A 26,904-nucleotide genomic window follows, 5' to 3' on the forward strand; every position below is an offset into this window, starting at 1 on the left:
TCTTTCAGCCAGTCTGAATATGTTATGCTTTCTAACATAAACACATACTGTTATAGTTTAAAACAAAAAATATTTTGGGAATTCCATGGGGTTCCAGTTGAAGCAACAGCTTTTTCCTTCCAAATGCCTACATTTCTCTTCCTCACAAAGCAGCATGCTGACAAAGTGGGTAGATGCACACAGAGCCAGGACAAAGGCAGATAGCTTACTCCTCCTCCCCAGGCTTTTCTAACACAAATTTTGGATTCTGACAGCACAACATCTCTAAACCAGGTCAGAGCTAGGAAAGGATGTAACCAACTTCATCATGCCATGGTTCTGGCTTTGCCCTTTAGTGAAAGGTCAAGGAGGGCTTTCCTGCTGGAGAGAAGGGAGGAATTGACAGGAGGGACCACCTTACCTATGAAATGGACTGCAGCTGTCCGTAGGAAGGACTCGGAGCTCTTCAGGAAGCTGAAGCTCTGAAACAGTAACTCCCCCACTAATTGTATTTTGCATGTATTCACCTGTGAAGGCAAAGAGGAGTAATGCTGACAAGGAGAGGAGGGTTGCTGGGAACTCGACTGGAGACCGTCTTGCAGCCTTGGCCCTATCACCTTGTCCACAAGCAGCAGCATTTTCTGTCTTCAGTCAGCTTAAACCAGTGGTTCCCAAGCTTATTTGGCCTACCGCCCCCTTTCCAGAAAAAATATTACTCAGCCCCTGGAAATTAATTTTTTTAAATTTTAATAGCAGTTACTCATCGTCCCCAAATGCACCTGTGGCCATCACCGCCCCCCTGGATTGCTGCAGCACCCACCGGGGGCGGAAGCGCCCACTTTGGGAATCACTGGCTTAAATGATTTGAACCTATACACTCAGACACCCCCACCCCAGCAAAAGTGCAGCCTCAGCAGAAAGTTCATAAAGAGAATTTTGCTCCTTGGTACCAACATGATAAGGGAGAAAACAACTGATGTAGAGCCAGGAGACCCATGTTTGAATACTGGCCCTGACACTGGCCTCAATTTTTTCATCTGAAGTGTTGAAATCAAACCTGCCTAACCTACCAATGGCTCCAATGGGATAATGGATGTTAAAGTGTACATGGTAAAGTGCTCTATCTATGTAAGGCATTCAAATTCATAATATTAGAATTACTCATTTAGTTCCTAACCTATTTGCGTGGCCCTTAAATGTTTAATTTTCAACAAGGATTCCTGCTCTATGACCTGTTCTTGACTTCACTGAAGTCACTGAAGCTACAGACCGTTACCACAATGACTGTTGATCTCCAGCCCTGAGGACTCCTGTCTATATCTCTTCCTCTAGCCAGAAGGCTTCTATCCCATTGGCATCTATTAACCTTGCATGATGCCCCTAGCCTCTGAGGCAGAGTTTGGGATGCTAAGAGGATCAAATATGGAGATCCAGGGACTGGCATCCCAAATGTGGGTTCTCAGAGTTTGCTGATGAGAAAGAATGAGAATCAAGGAAAGGAAAGAATACATCTTCTGTCAGCCCTCTCCTCTTAGCCCACCAAGCCTGCCAGTGAGTCCATAGCATGTATATTGCAACCAGCTTCCTCAGAGACTCTCACTCACCAAATGGTTGCATGTTTCTTCCAACACCTGCATGTGATCACTGAGGGTGGTATGCTGAAACATCTGTGTGAAGGATGACCAGCCAATCACATTCATCCACTCAGTCAGGGCTGCTCCACAGGCCTATGGGATGGACACAAGGAAATCCTAAGTCTACCTCCTATAATTCTGGAGAGCCAGGCCAGACCATGAAACTAGTCCACAAGGGGTTTGGTTGGGATTAGTAGCTGAGATCAGGGGCCTTGATCATGTGAAAATATGTACATAACTTCAGGGAGGAGTACCATATCAGTCTAAGATTGATGGCACCCAGTAGAGGGTAAAAGTGCTCAGATTCAGCCCAGAAAATGATACCAAAGAGGTGTAGAGCAGTGGTTCTCAACCTGTGGGTCACTACCCCTTTGGCTGTTGAACAACCATTTCACAGGGGTCGCCTAAGAACATCCTGCATATCAGATATTTACATTACGATTCATAACAGTAGCAACATTATAGTTATGAAGTAGCAACGAAAATAATTTTATGGTTTGGGTCACAACATGAGGAACTGTATTTAAACAGCCAGAAGGTTGAGAACCACTGGTGTAGAGTGAATGCAGATACCAGACTAGGCTCATGAAAGAGGACTAAAGGGAAGGGGCCGTGCTCTAGCAGAAAGGGGTTATGTCAGGCTGAGGTTGGCAGGACAAGAGGTCACCCGTACCTTGACCACCTTGGTGTTGTTGTCCTCTAAGCTAAGCAGCAGTGGGACTAAAAAACTGTACAGATGTTTCTTGATGGCATATCCAGGCTTGAATTTGTTGACTTTATGTAGCATGTGCTTAAGGGCAGAGATGGCTGTGATCCTCACCTGGTCCCTCTCCTGCCATGAAGAGCAAAACGGAGATGAGGAGGCTATCGTTTCCCTCTGACCCTGCCTCGCTTGGCTTTCATACACACACATTTCATTTTTCATGTCCATAGGACACTGCATTTACATACTAAAAAGGCAACATGATTTGTGGAGCTGAGCAAATCTCTTTAGCCCCCTAGAGCTAATAAGCCTCCTAGAGTTATGGCACTGTGCCAGGGAAACTAAGATTATAATTTCAGTGTTGCCCTGGATCATGTCTACAACCTATCACTTTATTCTCTTCTGGGGATTTAGCTCAAGAATGCGAAATTTTAAAAAAAATTAATTGTCCTAGTTATGCTGTAATTGTTTAAATCTATATTAGCTTGTGTTAATTAGCAAGGATCACAAACAGCTAAACTTTATACACTTTCAAGAGTATAGTCTATTTTAAGTATACAAATATTTTTAAGCACCTATAATGAGCTAGGGACTTACTAAATAGCAGACATGATGGGACAAGACAGTTCCTGAATTGGTAGGATACAGAAAACAGATATTTTAACAAGTTGAATTATTTTTTGCACAAAGCACATGTCTAAACAGAGGGATCATTCAATGTTAGCATTTAAATTAAAAAAACACACCAAAAAACAGGATCCAATACAGTGGTGGAGTAGGTGGAAGTTACACTCACCTCCTCCCAGGATCAAGCCAGAAGTACAACTAAATTTCAGAACAATCAACCTAAGTTACCAATAGAAGTCCAGCTGAACAGAAGTCTTATGACCAAGGATTTATAGAAGAAGCCACATGGAGACTGGTAGGATGGACTGAGGCTCAAAAAGAGGTGACCCCCCCTAATCATCCGAGAGATGCAAATCAAAACAACAATGAGGTACCATCTCACACCTGTCAGAATGGCCATCATCAACAAATCAACAAACGACAAGTGCTGGAGAGGATGTGGAGAAAAAGGAACACTTGCGCACTGCTGGTGGGAATGCAGACTGGTGCAGCCACTATGGAAGGCAGTATGGAGGTTCCTCAAAAAATTGGAAATGGAACTCCCATTTGACCCTGTGATCCCACTACTAGGAATATATCCCAAGAAACCAGAAACACCAATCAGAAAGGATATATGTAACCAGATGTTCATAGCAGCACAATTCACCATAGCTAAGATCTGGAAACAGCCTAAGTGCCCATCAGTACATGAATGGATTAGAAAACAGTGGTACATCTACACGATGGAATACTATGCTGCTGTTAAAAAGAAGGAACTCCTACCATTTGCAACATCATGGATGGAACTGGAGAGCATTATGCTAAGTGAAACAAGCCAGTCAATGAAGGAAAAATACCACATGATCTCACTCATTCATGGATAATAAAGACCATTACAAACTTTTGAACAATAATAGATACAGAGGCAGAGCTGCCTCAAACTGATTGTCAAACTGCAGTGGGAAGGCCAGAGAGAGTTGGGGGGCAGGAGGGAGGGGAGTAAGAGATCAACCGAAGGACTTGTATGCATGCATATAAGCATAACTAATGGACATAAGACACTGGGGGGTAAGGGAGGGTAGGGGTTTGTCAAGGGCGGGGGGGAAAAAAGGACACTTATGTAATACCATTTGTAATACTTTAAGCGAAAAATAAAAACAAATAAAAAAAATAAAAAAATAAAATAAAAAAAGAGGTGACCCCACATGTGCAGCAGTAGAGAATTTGGAGAGATATTTCACCTACAAAGTCCACTGTCAGGAGCAACAGGCTCAACCCAACACAGGCTCCCCAGTCTGGAGCATCACAAAAGGAAGAGAAACCCACCTAATTCCTGGCTGTGAAAGTCATCAGAGATTCCATCTACTAGGGAGAGAAGGGAGTCTGCCAGAAACCCAGGAGCCCTCTTAAAAAGTCAGTGCAGAAAATGTCATTTCCAGCCACTCACCATGGGCTCCAGCGGAGGGAAGGTAGCTCAGAGCAGACTGAGTCATACAGGGAGAGACTGGGATGTGTGGCTTCACGGAGAGCTAAAGGGACAGCCAGCAGGGTCCTTGTGTTGAATACCTCCCCCACCACAGTCCATAGATACCATATTTCTTGGGTTGAGCATTCCCCTCCACGGGGCATCAACGTGGTGGAATGCATTAGTACTCCCTCCCAAATACCTGTATCCCTGCCCTGCCAAGCTCCCACCAGCCAGCCTGAGCTGGCAGTGCAGACTTTCTTGGAGGGATCTTTAGGATGTGTAGGCAGACAAACGGGATGTCAGAGACTAAGTTCTGTGGCTTTAGGGTGAGGGTCATTTTCCCCCTCACATGCTGACTGGAGCCACCATTGCTGTGCAAAGCTCTCTATCCACATGACCAACTATTGGTCTGTTTTAGCCCTATAAACTCTGCTGGCCTCACCCTGATGACTCCCTCAGAACCCACCCAACCACAAATGTCTGCAGGCCCCATGCAGGTGGCAGCTGGCAGCTGGCTTTGGTGTACCATGACACATTTGCTGAGTGGCCTCAGAAGCAGTACTGGCTTGAAGTTTGTATATGTATCAACCCGATGAATACGACTGGCCCCAACATGAGAACCTACTTCAATTTGCATATTGCCAGAGGCAATTCCAGTGATTGGGCCTAACAGGAAGCCAGCAGGCAAAGGCATATCTTGGAGTGCCTTGGGACTTTTGCTGACCCCTCCCACGGGTTTGGTGCTGATGGAGGCCAGATATGGCATGCACTTTGGCTCCTCCCATATGTACCCTTTTCCTACAGAGGCTGCCACAAAATGTGGATCGTTTGTAGATCCTAACAGGTAGCCCAGGGCCAGTCACAGGCAGCATCTGATATTCACCAGCACCAGAGTCCCTCCCAAGAGGCCTCAGAACCTGGTGGCAGGCTTCAGACCACATTAAAGCACAACCCAATTAGCCCCACCAGTGGCACATCGATCGGAAGATTTTAGCAGATACCAGTCCCTGCTGGGGTGAATTCTACTTCATGGGGTTAGTCCCTGCCCAGCAACTCATACAGTGAGGTCAGGTTCAATCCTCACAGTCAGCCAGCCTGAAGGTTAACCCTACACATGGATGCACCAACAGCAATAAGGCTGAACTACAGCCCTGGCTTGTGGGCTTCAGTAGGTTGGGTGTCTTCCTGAGAACTGAAAGATTGCCAGTTCAATTCTTGGCCAGGGCACATGCCCAGATTGTGGGCTCAATCCCTTTAGGGGTGCGTGCAGGAGGCAGCTGATCAATGTTGCTCACATACTGATGTTTCTCTCTCTTTCTCCCTTCTCTCTCCAAAAATAAATTTAAAAATCTTTTTTTAAAAGACTCAACTACAACAGGAAGGATCACATAACACACTCCCAGAACACCTTGCTCTAGTGATCAGGGAGACAGCACTACCAAGCCCCACAGGACATCTACGAAATAAATACCAAGATTGGGAGACATAGCACATCTACCTAATACAATGAAACAAATACAGAGAGGTAGCCAACATGAGAATACAAGGAAACATGCCCCAAATAAAATAAGAGAGAAATCCCCAGAAAAGGAACTAAAAACAATGAAGGCAAGCAATCTACCAAATACAGAGTTCAAAACAATGGTTAAAAGGATGCTCAATAAACCCAGGGAAGAATGGATGAACTCAGTGGAAACAAGAAAAGAAAGTAATAGGACACAGAAACTATAAAAAAGAACCACTGAAAAATACAGAATACACTAGGAGGAACCAACTATAGACTAAATGAAGCAAAGGATTGAATTTGCAATATGGAAGATAAGGTAGCACAGAATAGCCAATCAGAGCATGAAAAAAGGAGAGAGAGAGAGAGAGAGAGAGAGAGAGAGAGAGAGAATGAGAGAATTCTTGTTGTTGTTAATCTTCATCCTAGGGTATTTTATCCAGTATACTCAATTAATATTTGACAAAGGAGGCAAGAACATACAATGGAGCCAGGATAGTCTCTTCAATAAATGGTGCTGGGAAAATTGGACAGATATATGCAAGAAAATGAAACTAGACCACCAACTTACACCATATACAAAAATAAACTCAAAATGGATAAAGGACTTAAATGTACAACAGGAAACCATAAAAATTCTAGAAGAATCCAAAGGCAACAAAATCTCAGACATATGCCGATGCAATTTCTTCACTGATACAGCCCCTAGGGCACTTGAAACTAAAGAGAAAATGAACAAATGGGACTACATCAAAATAAAAAGCTTCTGCACAGCAAAAGAAACCATCAACAAAACAACAAGAAAACCCACTGCATGGGAAAACATATTTGCCAATGTCATACCTGATAAGGGCCTAATCTCCAACATTTATAGGGAACTCATACAACTTAACAAAAGGAAGATAAACAATCCAATCAGAAAATGGGTAAAGGACCTAAATAGACACCTTTCAAAAGAGGACACTCAGAAAGCCAAGAGACATATGAAAACATGCTCAAAGTCACTAATCATCCAAGAGATGCAAATCAAAACAACAATGAGGTACCATCTCACACCTGTCAGACTGGCTATCATCAACAAATCAACAAACGACAAGTGCTGGAGAGGATGTGGAGAAAAAGGAACACTCGTGCACTGCTAGTGGGAATGCAGACTGGTGCAGCCACTATGGAAGACAGAATGGAGTTTCCTCAAAAAACTAGAAATGGAACTCCCATTTGACCCTGTGATCTCACTTCTAGGAATATATCCCAAGAAACCAGAAACACCAATTAGAAAGGATATATGCACCCCTATGTTCATAGCAGCACAATTCACCATAGCTAAGATCTGGAAACAGCCTAAGTGCCCATCAGTAGATGAATGGATTAGAAAACAGTGGTACATCTACATGATGGAATACTATGCTGCTGTAAAAAAGAAGGAACTCTTACCATTTGCAACAGCATGGATGGAACTGGAGAGCATTATGCTAAGTGAAATAAGCCAGTCAATAAAGGAAAAATACCACGTGATCTCACTCATTCATGGATAATAGAGACCATTATAAACTTTTGAACAATAATATATACAGAGGCAGAGCTGCCTCAAACAGATTGTCAAACTGCAGCCGGAATGCCAGGGAGAGTTGGGGGGCAGGAGGGAGGGGGGTAAGAGATCAACCGAAGGACTTGTATGCATGCATATAAGCATAACCAATGGACATAAGACACTGGGGGGTAGGGGAGGCCAGGTGATTGTCATGGGCGGGAAAAAAAAAAGGACACATATTTAATACCCTTTGTAATATTTTAAGCAATAAAAATAAATAAATAAATAAATAAAAAAGATACAAATAAATGGAAGATTATACTAAATAAGAAAAATTAACATAGTTAAAATGTCCATACTACATAAAACAATCTATAAATTTAATACAATTCCCATTAAAATATCAATGCTTTATTTCCCAGAACTAGAACAAATAATCCACAAATTTATATAGAACCACAAAAGACCCCAAATAGCCAATAACAATCTTGAGAAAGGGATACAAAATTGGAGGCATCATGCTACCTGATATAAAACTATACTGCAAGGCCATAGTAATCAAGACAACATGGTACTGGCAGCAAAAAACAAACAAACAAACAAAAAAACCATACAAATCAACAGAACAAAATGGAGAGTCCAGAAATAAACTCTCGACTATATGGTCAAAGGAGGCAAGAACATACAATGGGGTAAAGACAGTACATTCAATAAATGGTGTTGAAAAAATTGGACAAACACATGCAAAAAAAATGAAACTAGACCACCTCCATACACCATACACAAGAATAAACTGTAAGAGGATTAAAGAATTAAACCCATAAACTTCTAGAAGACAACATAGTAAAATCTCTGACATTTCTCTTAGCAATATTTTCCTTTCTGATATATCTCTTTGGGCAAAGGAAACAAGAAAAAATAAACGGGACTACATCAATCTAAAAAGTTTGTGTACAGCAAAGAAAACCATCAACAAAGTAAAAAGTCAGTCCAGCCGTCATGGCTCGGTGGTTGAGCATCGACCTATGAATCAGGAAGTCACAGTTTGATCCCCATTCAGGGCACATGCGTGGGTTGCAGGCATGTAGACATGCAGGAGGCAGCTTAACACTGACTCTCTCATCACTGATGTTTCTATTTCTCGCTTCCACTCTTAAATCAATAGGAAAGTATTTTTTAAAAGACAACCTACTAAATAGGAGAACATGTTTGCCAATGGGTTAACATATTCTGATAAAGGGTTAATATACAAAATTTATAAAGAATTTATACAATTCAACACCAGGGGGAAAATTGATTTAAACACTTTTCCAAAGAGGCCATTCAGATGGAAAATAGACATGGAAAAATGCTTGTCCTAATCATCAGGGAAATGCAAATTAAAACCACACTGAAATATCACCTCACACAGTCAGAATGACTATCATCAATAAATAACTAACAATTATTGGCATGGAGAAAAAGGAATTTTCATGCACTGTTGGTGGGAATGTAGATTGGTGCATGGAAGTGGAAAAGAGTATGGAGATTCTCTCTTTGGCCCTTACTGGGTAGCCCAGTTGGTTAGAGTGCTGCCGGCTATGCCAAGGTTGTGGATTGATCTCTAGTCAGGGCACCTATAAGAACTAACCAATGAATCCATGAAGAAGGGGAACAACAAAACGGTTTTTCCCTCTCTCCCTTCTCTCTCTCTCTCAAATCAATACTTTAAAAAAAAAGATTCTCTATATTTAATCTTTTGCATTTTAATTATGTGTTTTGGTGTGGGCTTCTTTGGGTTCATCTTATTTGGGCCACTCTGCATTTTCAGGACTTGTATGTCTGTTTTCTGGCTTTGTCAAATAGATTTTCAATTCTTTGCTCTCTTTCTTCTGGTACCTGAATGATACAAAGGCTGGTACACTTGATATCACAGAGGCCCCTTAAACTATCCTCAACTTTTTTTGGATTCTTTTTATTTTATTTTATTTTTTTGCTGTGTTGATTGGGTGTGGTCTGCTCCCTTATCTGCCAAATCACTGATTTGATCCACTACTTCATTCAATCTACTGCTAACTACTTCTAATGTATTTCTTTATTTTTCAAAGATTTTTAAATTTATTTTTAGACAGAGAGGAAGGGAGAGGGAGAGAGAAGCATTCATGTGACAGCGAGGCATTGATTGCCTGCCTCCTGCATGCCCTCTACCGGGTATCAATCCTGCAAACCGGGCATGTGCCCTGACTGGGAATTGAACCTACAACATTTAGGTGCACAGGACACCATCCAATCAACTGAGGAACACCAGTTAGGGCTCTAATGTATTTCTTTGTTTGTTATTGTATGTTCATTTCCAACTAGTTCTTTTTTATATTTTCTATCTTCATGGTTTTTGAAAATATATTTTTATTGATTTCAGAGAGATAGGAAGAGGGGGAGAAAGATATAAACATCAATGATGAGAGACAATCATTGATTGGCTGCCTTCTGAATGTCCCCCAATGGGGATGGAGCCCACAACTGAGTCATGTGCCCTGACCAGTAATTGAACCGTGACCTCCTAGTTCATAGGTCAATGCTCAACCACTGAGGCACGCGGCTCAGGCTCTATCTTTGATTTTACATTTCCTCTGCATTAAAGTTCTCACTGAGACCATTTGGCATCCTAATAACCTGTGTTTTAAATTCTGCATCTGGTAGACTGCTTGTCTCCCATTTTGTTTAGAAATTTTTCTGGAATTTTGTTCTGTTCTTTTATTGGAACATGATTCTTTGTCTCCTTATTTTGGCTGCCTCCTTGTGTTTATTTCTGTGTATTAGGGAGAGCTGCTACATCCCTCACTCTGGTAGAGTCATCTTATGTAGTAGCTGTCCTATGGGGCCCAGTGACACAGTCTCCCTGTTCAACTGAGCTGGGTGCTCCAGGTATGTCCCTTGTGTGTGTTTGTGTGCCTTCCTATTGTACTTGAGCCTTGATTGCTGTTGGCACATCAATGGTAGGGAGTGACCTTCAGGCAGATTGCGTGTGAGGACGGGTCATGACTCCAGTGGAGGAGCTATTGTGCAGGGGTGAACCTACAGAACAGAATTTGCTTTAGCATGACTCTGGTACCATCTGAGTCTGCCCTTTGAGTGTGTCATTTGTGGATGGAGTTGGGTGCTGCTCTGGTGTAGTCTGAAGCTGACCACGGGGTGTGTTGTTTCTCGGGCCGATTGAGAGGTGCAAGTGAAGGTTATCTGTTGCCTGTGACATGCCTAGGGCCACCTGGTATTAGCTACAAAGTGTTCTGCAGATATTTGCCGCTTGTGGTGGACTTGGAGGTGCCTGGGAGAGGCTAAGATGGAAACTGAGGCCAGATGCTGCTAGTGCCAGGCTTGGAGCTGCTTGGGAAGTGGGACCAGGCATGCCAGGGCCAGATGCTGCTTGTTTGGGGTTTGCGGACCTTTGAGATATTTCTAGGAATGTTGGCATATGCTAAGACAAGCTCTTTGTATGGAACAGTGTTAGCCAGGTTGATGGAGACTCAGATGTGATGCTTGCCTCCACATGCATGGGGAGGGCTTAGCAAAGGAACTGTAGCCTCTGCCAGCACTTCCTCTGGGAGACAGCTGCCCTTCCAGCTTTTCCTTGAAGCCAGATAAGTCAGTTCTACCTCTGGCTTCTTTTGAGGTACTGCCCCAGGGCTGGAGATCAGAGCAAGTGAACCCATCAGCGAGTAATTCCATGCAAAGGCCCTTTAAGAGCAATGCTTGGGATTCCAAGGTCCTCGCCCCCTCCACCCACCAACCCCCTAACTCCACGCCTCACTAAGCCACCATGTCTACTGGTTTCCCTATTCAGAAGTTAGGGACTTCTCTTGCCAGCACTGGAACCCTGGGCTGGAGGGCCGGGTGTGGGGCTGGGACTCCTACTCCACAGTGGGAGACTTCACAGCTGAGATATCTCTCCCAATCTTTAACCAGTACATGTGGGTGTGGCCTTGATGTGGATTCTTCTGTGTATCCTTAGCTATAGCGCTTTTGTTTAGCTAGAGTTCAGGCAGGTATCAATGATGGTTGCTCTGAAGTTTAGTTCTAATGTGGTCATGGGAGAAGGGGAGTACAGTGTTTACCTATGCTGCCATCTTGACTGGGAGCGAAAACTACAGAGATTTAACCAAGTAAATATATATGATGAGTAGGTGAATGTTAAAGCAGCACCTAGAACCCAAATTTCACAGCCTTTGCCTGGGTTAGTGTTCCTTTCACTTTCTAGGTTGCCATTATAATGGCCATTTACTATTTCTCAGTTAGACCATAAATCTTGACTTCCCATTCCAGCAATAAGGAAGATAACCTGACAACCTTCCCATTATAGACGTCTTAAAATGCAAAAGAAAATATACCAAGAAATATTTAAATAACTACAATTTCAAGAAAGAGAAATTCCCAGGGCCAAAGATAAAGAGGCTGCTGACACTCCAGCACCCATGGGGTAGAGAGATATCACTGGTTTCTATGACCTAGGCGCCTGGCTTTTCCTATCTATTGGTCTCACCAACCTGCCCAGAAGGCAACCAGAAACTGGGAAGCAAGCACCATAGGCTGACAGAATGCTCCAAGAGAAGTCGTCTAGTTAATCTCAAAGAGCCAGAAAGGGAACTCACACTGCTCAAAGAGGGAAATTCCCTCAGTTCTTTTTCTCCTACTGTTCTCTCATGCCACAGCCCCCACACAAACCAGTGGGAACCTGTAGGAGCCAAAACTCTGAGGAAGGGAAACCTTACTTTCCCTTTGATGGAGCTGAGGCCCCAAGAGGATGGGCAAACCCCCATTTCTTTATTTCCTCTCTCTGCCTTCATGCCACTTGGCCCAAACGTAGGCACAGTCACAGAAGTCCCTGGCATTGCAGGCTAACTAAAGCCTCAGCTTTATGGCCAAACGAAGGGAAAAAGGGAGCCGCAGGGAACTGTAAAATCAGGGAGGTCACAGAGAGGGAGGACCTTGGGAAAGTGAACATTCAAAGGGACAATGGCTGGCAATTCAGACTGACATTGAAATCACACTGTGCACACAGAAGGCTAGTCAGAACTTGCAGCCTGAAGTTAAATAGGCCAGTTGCCTTCTAAAGCAAAACTATCAACATCCTCCTTAGGATTTCAATGAGACTCAGAGTCACATAACTTAATATTTATAAAGATATGATCAAAAATCACTCTGGCCAGTTTTTCTCAATGATTAGAGCATCAGCCTATGGACCAAAGGGTCACAAGTTCAATTCCTGGTCAAGGGCATGTACCTCCATTACAGGTTCGATCCTCTGCAGGAGCAGGAGGCAACCAATCTACGTGTCTTTCTCATATCCATGTTTCTCTCTCTCTCTTTCTCTTTCTCCTCTCTCCCCCTTCCACTCTCTTTTAAAAAATCAATAGAAAAATTATCCTCAGGTGAAGAATAAAAAAAAAAATTACTCTGTATATGAAGAGCTGGAAAATCTTGACTCACATGGGAAAAGCCAATTGAGATGAAACAGTTAAGATGAAACAACAGATACCAGTTAACACTCCGGTGTGGGGTGAATTTCCCGCCAAAATATAAGATGGCGCGGGCAATTATTTAGGTTTCCCGCGCAAAATCAGGGATTTTTATGATACCTATTACCCCAATGGGTATGAAACGGTTCGCATACGCAGGTAGGTATCTTTGTGAACGGCAAACAAACAAATATTTGGTAATACGCAGTTACAATCAGCCCGAGTTTACACGTTTCCCGCACTCCACCGCAAATCTATATGAACCGAGTTAAGACGGCTCCCGCGGAGTACGCGCAATTCACGCGAGCCGACTTAACTCGTTTCCCCCACTCCAAGTGTTAAGATGAAACAGATGTTGGAATTATCTGATATAAACCTTCAAGGAGTTATGATATCAAATACACCAAAAACAACACTGAATAACCTTGTAATAAATTCAGAAATAAAAGCCTCAGCAAAGAAATAGACAAGATAAAGAAAAATGGGAAATATTTAAACTGATAAATATAAATTAGCAAAACAGAGATGTCATAGGAAAGACACAGTGAACATGAAGACAGATCAATAAAAATTTTCCAATCTGGACACAAGGAGAAAAATTATTGAAAATGAACTGAATCTTGGGACCGATGGGACAAGAGCAAAAGGTCCAACATTTCTGTCATCAGATTTCTAAAAGGAGAGGAACACGAATGTGCTGAAAATGTTTTGGAGAAATAATGGCTACAAACTTTTAAAGTATGGTAAAAGACATAAACATAGAGATTTCAAAAAATTCAGGCTAAACCTAAAGAAATTCATGCCAACACATCCTAAACTGCTAAAAACTAAAGACAAATGTGAGTAAAAATAAAGACATTTTCAGACCAAGACTGAAAACATTTGCTATTAACAGACCGTCACTGAAGAAGATACAAAGAGACAGAGCAGGGTAACATTTATTTAAGAACCAGCTCTGGGTAGTTGCCCTCCCCAAACCAGTTTTAAGTGCAATAGAAAAAAAAAAAACCCTTGCTGCTGGGTAGAGAAGCCCTATAGCCTCAGAGGCCAACCCCAAAACACTGCCACCCAGAGGCTGAGCCACAAACTGACTCTTAGGTGAACACAAATTAAGGCAGTCTGGATCACAAATACGGCCTGCTTTAAAATCAGGACTGTGATTTACAACACGGAGGAACAGTGTATTGCAGGGAAATTCAACACTCTCCTGAATACCTGGCAGAACTAAGGCGAGCCAGGCTGAAGAGTAGAAGAACGGAAAGACCTTTACTACTGCAAATTTTTTTTGTCTTTTTTCGCCTTTTAACTAAGAAACCAATTTTTTTTTCTTTTTCTTCTTTTTCCATCACCTGATTTTACCCTTTTAATTACTACTTTATTTTTAACCATTATTATTACTGCTACCATTTTACCATTTTTTACCTTCCTCACTATCCAAATATTTTCTTTCTCTTATCTTTCTATTGTTTACTTGCTGTTTGCTTGATTGTTGAATATATTGTTTTTTTTGTTTGTCTGTGGTTTTTTTTTATGCTCGTTTTGTTTTGTGGTTTTTTTTTCTTCTTTAGGACTGATTGTGAGGTTGTTTTTCTTTTTCTTTTTCTTTTTTTCTGCTGGTTTTTCCCCTCCCTCCTCTCCCCCACCCCCCGGCTATTTTTGTGCTTCTGTTTTCCCTTGCCTCTCTTGATATCATTGGTTGTTTGTAGTTTGCATTCATCTCCAGGGATCTGTTGCTGGAATTTGTTGGGATTAGTGGCAGTTCTACCGGAGTTTTCTCCTCATACAAATACTCTCTCCCCCTCTTCTACTTCATTCTCTCTTTTCGCTCTTTTTTCCCTCTCTTTTTTTTCTCAATTTCATCTTTGCACTTCTTTTTTGTTTTGTTTTTTCTTATTTTTCTTTTCTTTTCCATTTTCTCTTTTATCTTTTTCTCTTCTTTCCTCCTTATCCCCCAATTCTCTTAATTTGAGTGGTCACCTTTATTTGGGGTTGTTAATATCATGAATATATCTGTGTTCAGTGCCTGGTATGTTGTCCCTTCTTGTGTTGTATTTTGTGCCTTTAAATCAACACAGCAAATCCAAGCAACAGCGGCCTCCTGATCACCACACCCTCTGTCTGAGGAACAGCAGCTGTATGTGAAGCCTCCCCCCACCAGCCAGAAGAGCCACCACAGCTGTGAACAGCACCCACCAGAGGAGCTGCTGCCAACTGAGAAGGAGCTGCTACCACAACCGCCCAAGGAGCAACCACAGCCCAAGGAGCCACTGCCACCCAGGGAGCAGCCACTGAACGACTCAACATCTAGATATGTCAGTGAAATCAAACATGGGTAGGCAAAGAAACCCCCAAAGGAAAGAAAAGGAGGACTCGCCAGAAAAGCAGCTAAGTGAGACACAGGCATGCAACATGACAGAAAAAGAATTCAGAATAAGGGTCCTAGCGTGCATAAACGGGATAGAGGAAAAAATCAAAAACATGTGCTAGAAGCAAGATGAAACAGATGAAAAAATCAATAACATATGCAAGACACAAGAAGAAATGAAGAGCAATATAGCTGCAATAAAAAACACCATTGAAAGCATCAACAGTAGACTAGCAGAAGTGGAGGACCGAATTAGTGAAATAGAAGACAAGGAAGAAAAAAACACCCAAACTGTACTGCAATTGGAGAAAAAAATTAAAAGACAGGAGGAGAGCCTAAGGGAGCTTTGGGACAACATGAAACGAAACAACATATGAATAATAGGGGTGCCAGAACAACAGAAAGAGGAACAAGGGTTAAAAAACCTACTCGAAGAAATAATATCAGAAAACTTCCCTGAGGTGGGGAAGAAAAAAGTCACACAAGCACAGAGAGTCCCAAACAAGATGAACCCGAAAAGACCCACACCAAGACACATCATAATTACCATGGCAAATGTTCAGGACAAAGAGAGAATCTTACAGGCTGCAAGAGAGAGAAGGAAAGTTACATACAAGGGATCTCCCATTAGATTATCAAATGATTTCTCAACAGAAACACATCAGGCCAGAAAAGAATAGACAGAAATTTACAAAGTGATGCAAAGCAAAGGACTGAACCCAAGAATACTCTATCCAGCAAGGCTATCATTCAAAATTGAAGGGGAAATAAGAAGCTTCACAGACAAAAAAAAGGCTAAGGGATTTTATCACCACCAAGCCAGCAATGCAAGAAATGCTAAAGGGACTGGTGTAAAAAGAAATAAAAAGCTCAGAAAGAAAACAGCCACACAAAAAAAGAAATGGCTACAAACAAGTACCTTTCAATAATAACTTTAAATGTAAATGGACTAAATGCTCCAACCAAAAGACATCGACTGGCTAAATGGATAAAAAAACATGACCCATACATCTGCTGTCTACAAGAGAACCACCTGATTAGAAGGGACTCACACAGACTGAAAGTGAAGAGATGGAAAAATATCTTTCAGGCAAATGGAAAGGAAAAGAAAGCTGGGGTAGCAATACTTATACCAGACAAAATAGACCTCAAAGTGAAGGCCATAACCAGAGATAAGGACGGCCACTTCATAATACTAAAGGGATCAATACAACAAGAAGATATAACCCTGATAAACATATATGCACCCAATGCAGGAGCACCCAAATACATAAAAAAAACTCCTGGAAGATATCAAAGGAGAGATCGACAACAATACAATCATAGTAGGGGACTTTAATACACCACTGACATCACTGGATAAGTCCTCTAGACAAACAATCAGCAAAGAAATAGCAATCCTAAATGACTCACTAGATCAGATGGGCTTAATAGACATCTGCAGAACACTTCACCCCAAAGCCGCGGAATAAACATTCTACTCAAGTGCTCATGGGACAGATTCAAAAATAGACCACATATTGGGTCACAAGCAAAGTCTCCCAAAATTCAAGAAGATTGAAATCATAAAAAGCATCTTCTCAGACCATGATGGCATAATATTCGAAATAAACTACAATAAAAACAACCCAAAATATTCAAACACTTGGAAGCTGAATAGCATGTTATTAAATATTGATTGGGTTACCAATGAGATCAAAGAAGAAATTAAAAACATCCTGGAAACTAATGACAATGAAAATACAACAATCCAAAACCTATGGGACACAATGAAAGCAGTCCTAAGAGGGAAGTTTATAGCTCTACAGGCCTATCTCAAAAAACAAGACAAAATGGTAATAAATCATCTAACTCGACAACTCAAAGAATTAGAAAGAGAGCAACAAGAAAACCCCAGAGTGAGCAGAAGGAAGGAGATAATAAAGATTAGAGCAGAAATAAATGACATAGAGACAAGAAAATCAATGAAACCAAGAGCTGGTTCTTTGAAAGGATAAACAAGATTGACAAACCTCTAGCCAGGCTCACCAAGAAGCAAAGAGAGAGGACCCAAATAAACAAAATCAGAAATGATAGAGGCGAAATAACAACAGACCCCACAGAAATACAAATGATTATTAAAAAATACTATGGACAGCTCTACTCCAACAAACTAGACAACCTGGAGGAAATGGACAAATTCCTAGAAAAATACAACATTCCAAAACTCAATCAGGAAGAATCTAAAAATCTCAATAGGCCAATAACTATGGAAGAAATTGAAGCAGTCATCAAAAAGCTTCCAGCAAACAAAAGCCCAGGACCAGACGGCTTCACAGGGGAGTTTTACCAAACATTCAAGGAAGAACTAAAACCTACCCTCCTCAGACTACTACAAAAAATTCAAGAGGAAGGAACACTTCCAAGCTCATTCTATGAAGCCAGCATCACCCTAATACCAAAACCAGACAAAGACAACACAATGAAAGAGAATTACAGGCCAATATCCCTCATGAACATAGATGCCAAAATCCTCAACAAAATCTTAGCAAATCGGATCCAGCAGTACATCAGAAAGATCATACACCATGACCAAGTAGGGTTTATTCCAGGGATGCAAGGATGGTACAATATCTGCAAATCAATAAACGTGATACATCACATAAACAAATTGAAAGAAAAAAACCACATGGTCATATCAATTGATGCAGAAAAAGCATTTGACAAAATCCAACACCCATTTTTGATAAAAACTCTCAGCAAGGTGGGAGTAGAAGGATCATACCTCAACATAATAAAAGCCATATATGACAGGCCCACAACCAACATCATACTCAATGGACAAAAACTAACACCATTTCCCCTAAGAACAGGAACAAGACAGGGATGCCCACTCTCACCACTCCTGTTCAACAAAGTACTGGAAGTATTAGCCATTGCAATTAGACAAGAAGAAGAAACAAAAGGCATCCAAATTGGAAAAGAGGAAGTAAAACTGTCCTTATTTGCAGACGACATGATATTATACATACAAAACCCTAGAGACTCCATCAAAAAGCTACTAGACTTAATACATGAATTTGGCAATGTAGCAGGATACAAAATTAACCCCAAGAAATCTGAGGCATTTCTGTACACCAATAGTAAACTTTCAGAAAGAGAGATTATAAAAACAATCCCATTTACCATCGCACCAAAAAAATTAAGATACCTAGGAATAAACTTAACTAAAGAGGTAAAAGACCTCTACTCAGAAAACTACAGGACGTTGAAAAAAGAGATAGAGGAAGACATAAACAGATGGAAGAACATACCGTGTTCATGGATTGGTAGAATCAACATCATTAAAATGTCCATACTACCCAAAGCAATCTATAAATTCAACGCACTTCCCATCAAAATACCAACGGCATACTTCACAGATCTAGAACGAACTCTCCAAAAATTCATTTGGAATAAAAAAAAGACCCCAAATAACTGCAGCGATCCTGAGAAAGAACAAAGTAGGTGGGATCTCAATGCCAGATATCAAGCTGTAGTACAAAGCCACTGTTCTCAAAACTGCCTGGTACTGGCACAAGAACAGGCATATAGTTAATGGAATAGAATAGAGAGCCCAGAAATCGGCCCCAACCAATATGCTCAATTAATATTTGACAAAGGAGGAAAGAACATTCAATGGAGCCAAGATAGTCTCTTCAATAAGTGGTGTTGGGAAAATTGGACAGATATATGCAAGAAAATGAAACTAGACCACCAACTTACACCATATACAAAAATAAACTCAAAATGGATAAAGGACTGAAATGTACGACAGGAAACCATAAAAATTCTACAGGAATCCAAAGGCAACAAAATCTCAGACATATGCTGAAGCAATTTCTTCACTGATACAGGTCCTAGAGCACTTGAAACTAAAGAGAAAATGAACAAATGGGACTACATCAAAATAAAAAGCTTCTGCACAGCAAAAGAAACCATCAACAAAACAACAAGAAAACCCACTGGGTGGGAAAACATATTTGCCAGTGTCATATCTGATAAGGGCCTAATCTCCAAAATTTATAGGGAACTCATACAACTTAACAAAAGGAAGATAAACAATCCAATCAGAAAATGGGCAAAGGACCTAAATAGACACCTTTCAAAAGAGGACATTCAGAAAGCCAAGAGACATATGAAAACATGCTCAAAGTCACTAATCATCTAAGAGATGCAAATCAAAACAACAATGAGGTACCATCTTACACCTGTCAGACTGGCTATCATCAACAAATCAACAAACGACAAGTGCTGGAGAGGATGTGGAGAAAAAGGAACACTTGTGCACTGCTGGTGGGAATGTAGACTGGTGCAGCCACTATGAAAGACAGTATGGAGTTTCCTCAAAAAACTAGAAATGGAACTCCCATTTGACCCTGTGATCCCACTTCTAAGAATATATCCCAAGAAACCAGAAACACCAATTAGAAAGGATATATGCACCCCTATGTTCATAGCAGCACAATTCACCATAGCTAAGATCTGGAAATAGCCTAAGTGCCCATCAGTAGATGAATGGATTAGAAAACAGTGGTACATCTACACGATGGAATACTATGCTGCTGTAAAAAAGAAGAAACTCTTACCATTTGCAACAGCATGGATGGAATTGGAGAGCATTATGCTAAGTGAAATAAGCCAGTCAATGAAGGAAAAATACCACATGATCTCACACATTCATGGATAATAAAGACCATTACAAACTTTTGAACAATAATAGATACAGAGGCAGAGCTGCCTCAAACTGATTGTCAAACTGCAGTGGGAAGGCCAGAGAGAGTTGGGGGACAGGAGGGAGGGGAGTAAGAGATCAACCGAAGGACTTGTATGCATGCATATAAGCATAACTAATGGACATAAGACACTGGGGGGTAAGGGAGGGTAGGGGTTTGTCAAGGGGCGGGGGGGAAAGGATACTTATGTAATACCCTTTGTAATACTTTAAGCGAAAAAAAAAAAAAAAAAAAAAAAATAAAAAAAAAAAAAAAAAAAAAAAAAAAAAAAAAAAAAAACAAATCAACAAACGACAAGTGCTGGAGAGGATGTGGAGAAAAAGGAACACTCGTGCACTGCTGGTGGGAATGTAGACTGGTGCAGCCACTATGAAAGACAGTATGGAGTTTCCTCAAAAAACTAGAAATGGAACTCCCATTTGACCCTGTGATCCCACTTCTAAGAATATATCCCAAGAAACCAGAAACACCAATTAGAAAGGATATATGCACCCCTATGTTCATAGCAGCACAATTCACCATAGCTAAGATCTGGAAATAGCCTAAGTGCCCATCAGTAGATGAATGGATTAGAAAACAGTGGTACATCTACACGATGGAATACTATGCTGCTGTAAAAAAGAAGAAACTCTTACCATTTGCAACAGCATGGATGGAATTGGAGAGCATTATGCTAAGTGAAATAAGCCAGTCAATGAAGGAAAAATACCACATGATCTCACACATTCATGGATAATAGAGACCATTATAAACTTTTGAACAATGATACAGAGGCAGAGCTGCCTCAAACAAATTGCCAAACTGCAGCGGGAAGGCCAGGGAGAGTTGGGGGGCAGGAGGGAGTGTGGTAAGAGATCAACCGAAGGACTTGTATGCATGCATATAAGCATAAGCAATGGACATAGACACTGGGGGGTAGCGGAGGCCAGGGGATTGTCAAGGGCGGGGGAAAAAAGGACACATATGTAATACCCTTTCTAATACTTTAAGCAATAAAAAAAAATACATTAATAATGAGAAAAAAAAGACACAAAGAAAAAGACAAAAATGAATCTAGAAGGGAGGAGAGAGCTATAAGAAGGAAAGGTAAATGAAGAAATGTGTAAGCAACATATGAGAAAAATCTCAATGAATATTGACTGTATAACATAACAGCAATGGTGGTGATTATGTTAAAGACCACATTTGGGGATTTTCAAAGAATGTGAAACTAAACTACTACAAAATATTAATTAATAAAACGGGGGCAGTGTAATCAAGCTTCTAAGGTTCTTATATTGTTTGGATGAAGGGTAAAGATTATTTTTAGGCTTTATCAAGTCAAATATTCATGTTGGGTTTTAAAAGTAACTGAAAAATAGATGAATCATGGAGTGAGTGTCCAGGCTCTTCAAGATTATGAGGCTGATACAAAAATAATTCAAATCCAAGGTTCAAATATTAAAAATTGATAGATGCCAGAACAGGAATACTGTAAGTAAGCATACATCTCTGATGTGAAGTCCCTTCAACTCAAAATGTCTGTGATCTGTAAAGAGGCTGAGACATGGAGTGGGCTGTTACTGGCCTGGGTAGTTCAGATTTCTGAGCCTTTGGGTTTTGTAACAAGGTTCCTAGCATTCTAGGGTCCCTGCGCTGTTTAGAAGGAGGGTAAAAGTAATGAGTTCTTCCCCCACTCTTTAAGTTTGCAGGAGAAGATCGTTGGAGTCAGAACCAATTTTACATCAGTATGTCACATTTCCCCCTTCAGTGGCTCCTTCAGGAAATTTGTGGTAAGAGAGTAAGTGGGTGAGTTCTTCATCTGTATGTAATAGGGAATGAATTTTGCACCTGTCTAATGCACTGCTTCAAGTAGCCAAGTCTCCTTTTTTCTGCCCCTCAGTGATTTTAGCCTTCCACCAAGTCCCATAGCCCCGCCCCAGCACCCTTAATTCAGCTTCCAGGGTTCACCTTCAGCCCCAGCCCATACTGTTCCCAACTAATCCTAGGGACTTAGACCCATACATCATTGATGAGTGGACGCAGATGCTTGGAGATGCTGCAGAACATCGCCTTGACCTCTTCTCCATGCGCATGGTAGATGATGTTCCGTAGGGCCTTCACTGCCTGAACTGTGACCCGTGCCTCACTCTTCAGGAAGTCTCGCAAGGATGGAAACAGGCTCTTGACAGACTCTGACTGTTTGAAAGAAGGCAGAGATCACTTTCCATGTGGGCATCATGCAACACTTTAGGGACAGGGTTTTGAGAAAACAGGTGGTGCCTAAAAGAAACAGACCTAGGGAATCTAGGAGCTGGATGTGCAGAGGATGTGGAAGGCTGGTGCTCAGGGTGTTTGGGAGGCCAGATGGCCAGGCTATGTAAGTCTGTAAACTGGATGTTGTACTGCCCTGGGATGAGGGGTTGGAAATTTACTAAGCTCTGGGTAATTAAGAGACCCCAAGGGAAATAAATTAAGTGGTTCAGAGACTAACATTTGATTCCCATTGGGCCCCCCACTTTTACTTGACTTGGATGCAGTGCCAGGTTACTGATTCCACGGAGTCCAATTTCTTTCATGATGAGGTTGGGCTCCTTGGTCCACTTGACTAGATTGCCCACAAAGTCTTGTCCCAGAGCCTGAGCCACTGATCGATGCCAGAGGAGCTGTGGAAACAAGGTTACTATAACCATGGATGGAGAAAAGGTCATGGGTACCTGGTGCTTCCCTAGCTCCCCGCAGGCCCCATACTCAGGTAAGAACTGTGACCAGTTGAGAGCAGTAGTAGATCTGTGCACATGGGCTAGAGGCTAAGGCAGTGATGGCGAACCTATGACACGCGTGTCAGAGGTGACACGCAAACTCATTTTTTTGGTTGATTTTTTCTTTGTTAAATGGCATTTAAGTATATAAAATAAATATCAGAAATATAAATATTTGTTTTACTACAGTTGCAAATATGAAAAAATTTCTATATGTGACCCGGCACCAGAGTTAAGTTAGGGTTTTTCAAAATGCTGACACTCCGAGCTCAAAAGGTTCGCCATCACTGGTATAAGGCAATGGTGGACAGCACTGATAACCTTAGCATTTTGGGCCAGATCCTGGGATCCTAAAATCATTCTGGGAAAACTATTGCTGCTGATCTCCTCCCCAGGCTTCCCCTGCCTCTTTTTAACCAGGCTCTGAAGTGGCACGGAAGCAAACCGCACTCTCTATTCTTTCCACTTTCTGGGGCAAGTTATTTAACATTTCTGTTCAATGTTCCTCAGCTACAGGGAATGAATGGCTAGGGCTGTGGTCCTCCCTCCAGGCTTTCACCTGTGCATAGACGGCCCTGGCCAAGGTCTTCCGATGATTATCTCCACTGTCAAGGAAGGTCTTGGCAAGGTTCAGAATTCGGTGCAGCATGACTGCTTCACAGTTCTTCACAATGCCACTGGGTGGGGCAGAGGAAGCCAAGAGTTGCTGGGTGGGGAGTGGGCAGTGGTGGAGGGGAGGTGGCAAGGGAACAGTATGCACAGAACAGGGAAAATGTGAAGGCTGAGGTCTGGGAGATGAGCACGGGAGGGTTAAAGGCTGCTGTATTTGAGTGCTGGACCCTGGAAAATTGGGATTGGGGGCTTGAGTGGTATTGGGCATGCTGGGGAAATGGTCCCACCTTGTCAGGTCCATGATCCCTCTGTAGTAAAATTTAGAGGAGGACAGATGATCCCAGCACTTATGCTCATCTGCATAGACCACCACTCCATCGTATGCGGCTGCGAGGAACACAAGCTTCACCACCTCCAGGGCACAACTTGAAGGCCAATCGTCACGAGGTTTGTGAAAAGAAAGGAACAGAAGGATGGACAAGGTGTTATGCCCTAGTTTGCATCCTTGTCCTAGCAAGCCAGGAGACAGTTCTCTAATCTGGTGGCTAGCTGGATCCTCCTTTCCAGCTGATGAAAACACATGGCTCTCTGAAACCCATCTCCAATTGTGTCTGCTCACCCCTTCAGCCTTGGTGCTCATCCAACCACAGAATCTTGTAAAAGAGACTATAGAGATGTGCTAGTGCCACAGCTCAAATTCAGCTCTCCATAGTGTAGCAGGGTTAGGATACCTCTTTACCTCCACACCCACCTAACCAGAATGTCTCTGGTTACTGGTTTTCTTTATTTTTTTACTGTAAGATTTCACTTGAATAGAATACCCTGTGGGTATTTAAAAAGGAATGACAACCACTTATTTAGGAGTTCAACACCCTAAACTGCAGTAGTGACTTGCACGAGATGGCGCAGTTAGTGACAAAGCTAAGCCAGAGGTTATCCAGATTCGAATGGCCACAGCAGCATGGAGAGAATTGAATCTTTCATGTGCCAAGTCATGAACAGAGATGTGAACCTCTGGGTGAAGCACAAGAGTGCATGCAAGGAAAAGGGTAATGAGAAACATGAAAATATGTGGGGACATTCCAGCACATGATGTTGGGGCACCCACACCAACATTCTAGCTCTGTGCTGCTGTCAGTCTCTTCTTCAGCTTCCCTAGGGGATTGGCATCCAGTTGTCCAAGACCCTCTGGAGTTGACTAGTCTCATTCCTCCATCACACCAGGGTTAGGCTTACCTAGTGGGGTCAAAGGTCTTGCCTGAGCCCCCATGCTTCCTGTAGACCAGCACATTCTTGGGGGTCTTTTGCTCAATCACCCAGAAGAGATGACATAGCACAGCCAGCAATAGCCGGGGGTAGAGTTCCAGGATGGCCTCCCGGCACAGAGTCCCGGATAGCATCTCACACAAGGCAAACGCCGCCTGGGGAAGACACATGGAAAGGAGGAAACAGAATTGACTAGGTCTGGTAAAGATATAAATGGTCCCACAATCCCACACACTGCCCCTCCCTGTCAGTGCCCAAAGGTCACAGTGCACTCTGACTGAGGTTTCTAAGAAGCATCCAAAGACTGAAAGCCCACAGCTCATCCCTGGGGAAATGAGGGGCCATACACATGTAATCTGCTCTCTCTTTATTCCCAAATATTAAAAACAAAAAGGGAACCAACTCTAATTTTTCAGCAGAAAATAAATTGGGCCACCCCATTTCAGACAACCAAACTTCATCCTCTGCGCCTAGCACCGCATGCTCCTGGCCAGGCACCCAGAAATATGGGTGCCAGACCCAAAATCAGGAGATAGAAAAAGCTGATTAACACTGAACATCAGTTTCCTTGTCTATGAAATGGGATTGATTCCTGCACTTTCTACATCATGCAGCTCTTGGACGTACAAAGTTCAAGTGCTAACCGTATATGCAGTATTTGTGAGTCCAGTGTTAACAGTCTCCTCTTCACTGCTCCCTAACAACTGACCGCACCCAGCAGGTGCCCTTTAATCTGCACGGAAGTCCCAGACATAAGTCCTCCGCCCAGCGCCAGCCCTCCCCATGCTGACCTCCTCGGGCTCTAGGGCTTTCTCCGTCGTGCCCTCTGTGGAGTGGTTTTCCAGAATGCCTATCAGCAGCTGCAGGACGTTGATTGTGGTCTTTCGCTGGTTGCCGAACAACCTCCACGGGGCCAAAATGGTTCTGCAGGAGGCAGGGACAGCTATGTCATGGGCCCTGGTAATCATATTCTAGTACCAATCTGGTCTTGAGCCTATAAAGGGCCAGTTCTCAGGTTGTAGGGGGAGTGAGGCCCAAGAGGACTTGGCCAAAGAACATGAAGTTTGATTGGCATCAAGAAGAAAGCATCCTTGTGCAGTGATTTTTAACATGGGCTTGGGTTGGAGCAGGGGAGGGTTTACTGGGATGGAGTGTGCTCCTGGGTGTGGGAGAGGTACCTATCCCAAGGGAGGGGCCTGTTGAGCAGCAGGGGCACAACGCTGTGGGTGCAGTTGCCTGCCAGCAAGCACAGGGCCCGAAGGGTCTCCTCCTTTGTGTTGGGCTCCAGCTGCAATTTGAGCCGTTCCAGGATGCCCACCACAATTTCCTCAACCTGCAGGGGAGAGCCAGAAAACCCCGTCAGTCCTTCTTGACTTCCTTCCTTCCTCCTCCCGCTCTACTGAGTCCTCAAACGCAAGGGGCCTAGTTGCAATCCTGTCACTGACTCTCTTCTCAAGGCAGAGTTCCGGGGTGCCAAAGGCCAGAGCACCAGGGCCCACAAAAGGGAGCTCGGGCCAAGGCCCACTAGAGCAAATGCCTGCCCAGAACCCCCACATCCAGAGAGGTGGTCTGAGATTCCTCAGGAGACAGAAGACCCTCCAGAAAGAAAGCCAAAGCCCTGGAGGCACTCAGGCCTTTCCCTCCCAGCTAAGGTCAACTTCCAGCCCTGAAACTGCAGGGACAGTGGCACTGGATGTGGAAAGACCACAGGGTTCTCATCTGGTGCTCAGAGCTCTAAACTATGGACCTCTGGGAAGTCCATTTCATTGTAATATCTCAAGGACTGTCATGGTGCCCTTCCATTTCTGGTACCTAGGCCACGCCAGTCACATAAATGAGTGGAGGCAACAGGTGTCTTGGGATTCATAGAGAGAAGGCGGTGGACAGCCCATGACACATATAAAGAGGATGGTGGCCACTCAGAGACTTCCCCTATGTGACCCGATTTTGAAGTTGTTTTTTCTTAGTGAAGTGAGGAACAGATTTCTAAATGCTAGGCCTTCCCATATTTATGCTAGCTTAAAAGAACATTTATACATAGGTCAGTCATTCTGTGAGCTTCCTTGTTTCCAATCCAAACCCTTACCCCTTCACATAGGTCTAAGCTCCCAGGGGGTCGGGCTGAGTCCCCCAACAATGCCTACACCCCTGCACATGGCTGTCATTACTGAGGAATTGGCCGCCCAGATAGGAGGCACTGCAGTTACAAGCTCAGGATTACAAATGTCCGAGCTCAGTGTGACCACAGA

At 42.7% G+C, this 26,904-nt stretch overlaps 1 protein-coding gene across 2 annotated transcripts in view; it reads right to left on the reverse strand.

Annotated features, from left to right (window-relative positions):
- The window catches only part of LOC139005265 (maestro heat-like repeat-containing protein family member 1), a 56,151-nt gene that overhangs the window by 7,529 nt on the left and 21,718 nt on the right, over window positions 1–26,904 (reverse strand). For both annotated transcript variants that reach the window (XM_070407562.1, XM_070407560.1), the window contains 10 exons: window positions 25,834–25,988; window positions 25,447–25,579; window positions 24,626–24,810; window positions 23,677–23,814; window positions 23,337–23,454; window positions 22,541–22,681; window positions 22,041–22,214; window positions 2,287–2,445; window positions 1,584–1,706; window positions 401–506 (listed from right to left, as the gene is read on the reverse strand). In XM_070407562.1, coding sequence (XP_070263663.1) covers window positions 401–506; window positions 1,584–1,706; window positions 2,287–2,445; window positions 22,041–22,214; window positions 22,541–22,681; window positions 23,337–23,454; window positions 23,677–23,814; window positions 24,626–24,810; window positions 25,447–25,579; window positions 25,834–25,988 — 1,432 coding nt within the window. The remainder of the gene's footprint in view (window positions 1–400; window positions 507–1,583; window positions 1,707–2,286; window positions 2,446–22,040; window positions 22,215–22,540; window positions 22,682–23,336; window positions 23,455–23,676; window positions 23,815–24,625; window positions 24,811–25,446; window positions 25,580–25,833; window positions 25,989–26,904) is intronic.

Source organism: Myotis yumanensis, unplaced genomic scaffold (assembly GCF_028538775.1).
Source record: "Myotis yumanensis isolate MYYU_CA2020_CCGP unplaced genomic scaffold, mMyoYum1.0.hap1 SCAF_3, whole genome shotgun sequence".
NCBI lineage: Eukaryota > Metazoa > Chordata > Mammalia > Chiroptera > Vespertilionidae > Myotis > Myotis yumanensis.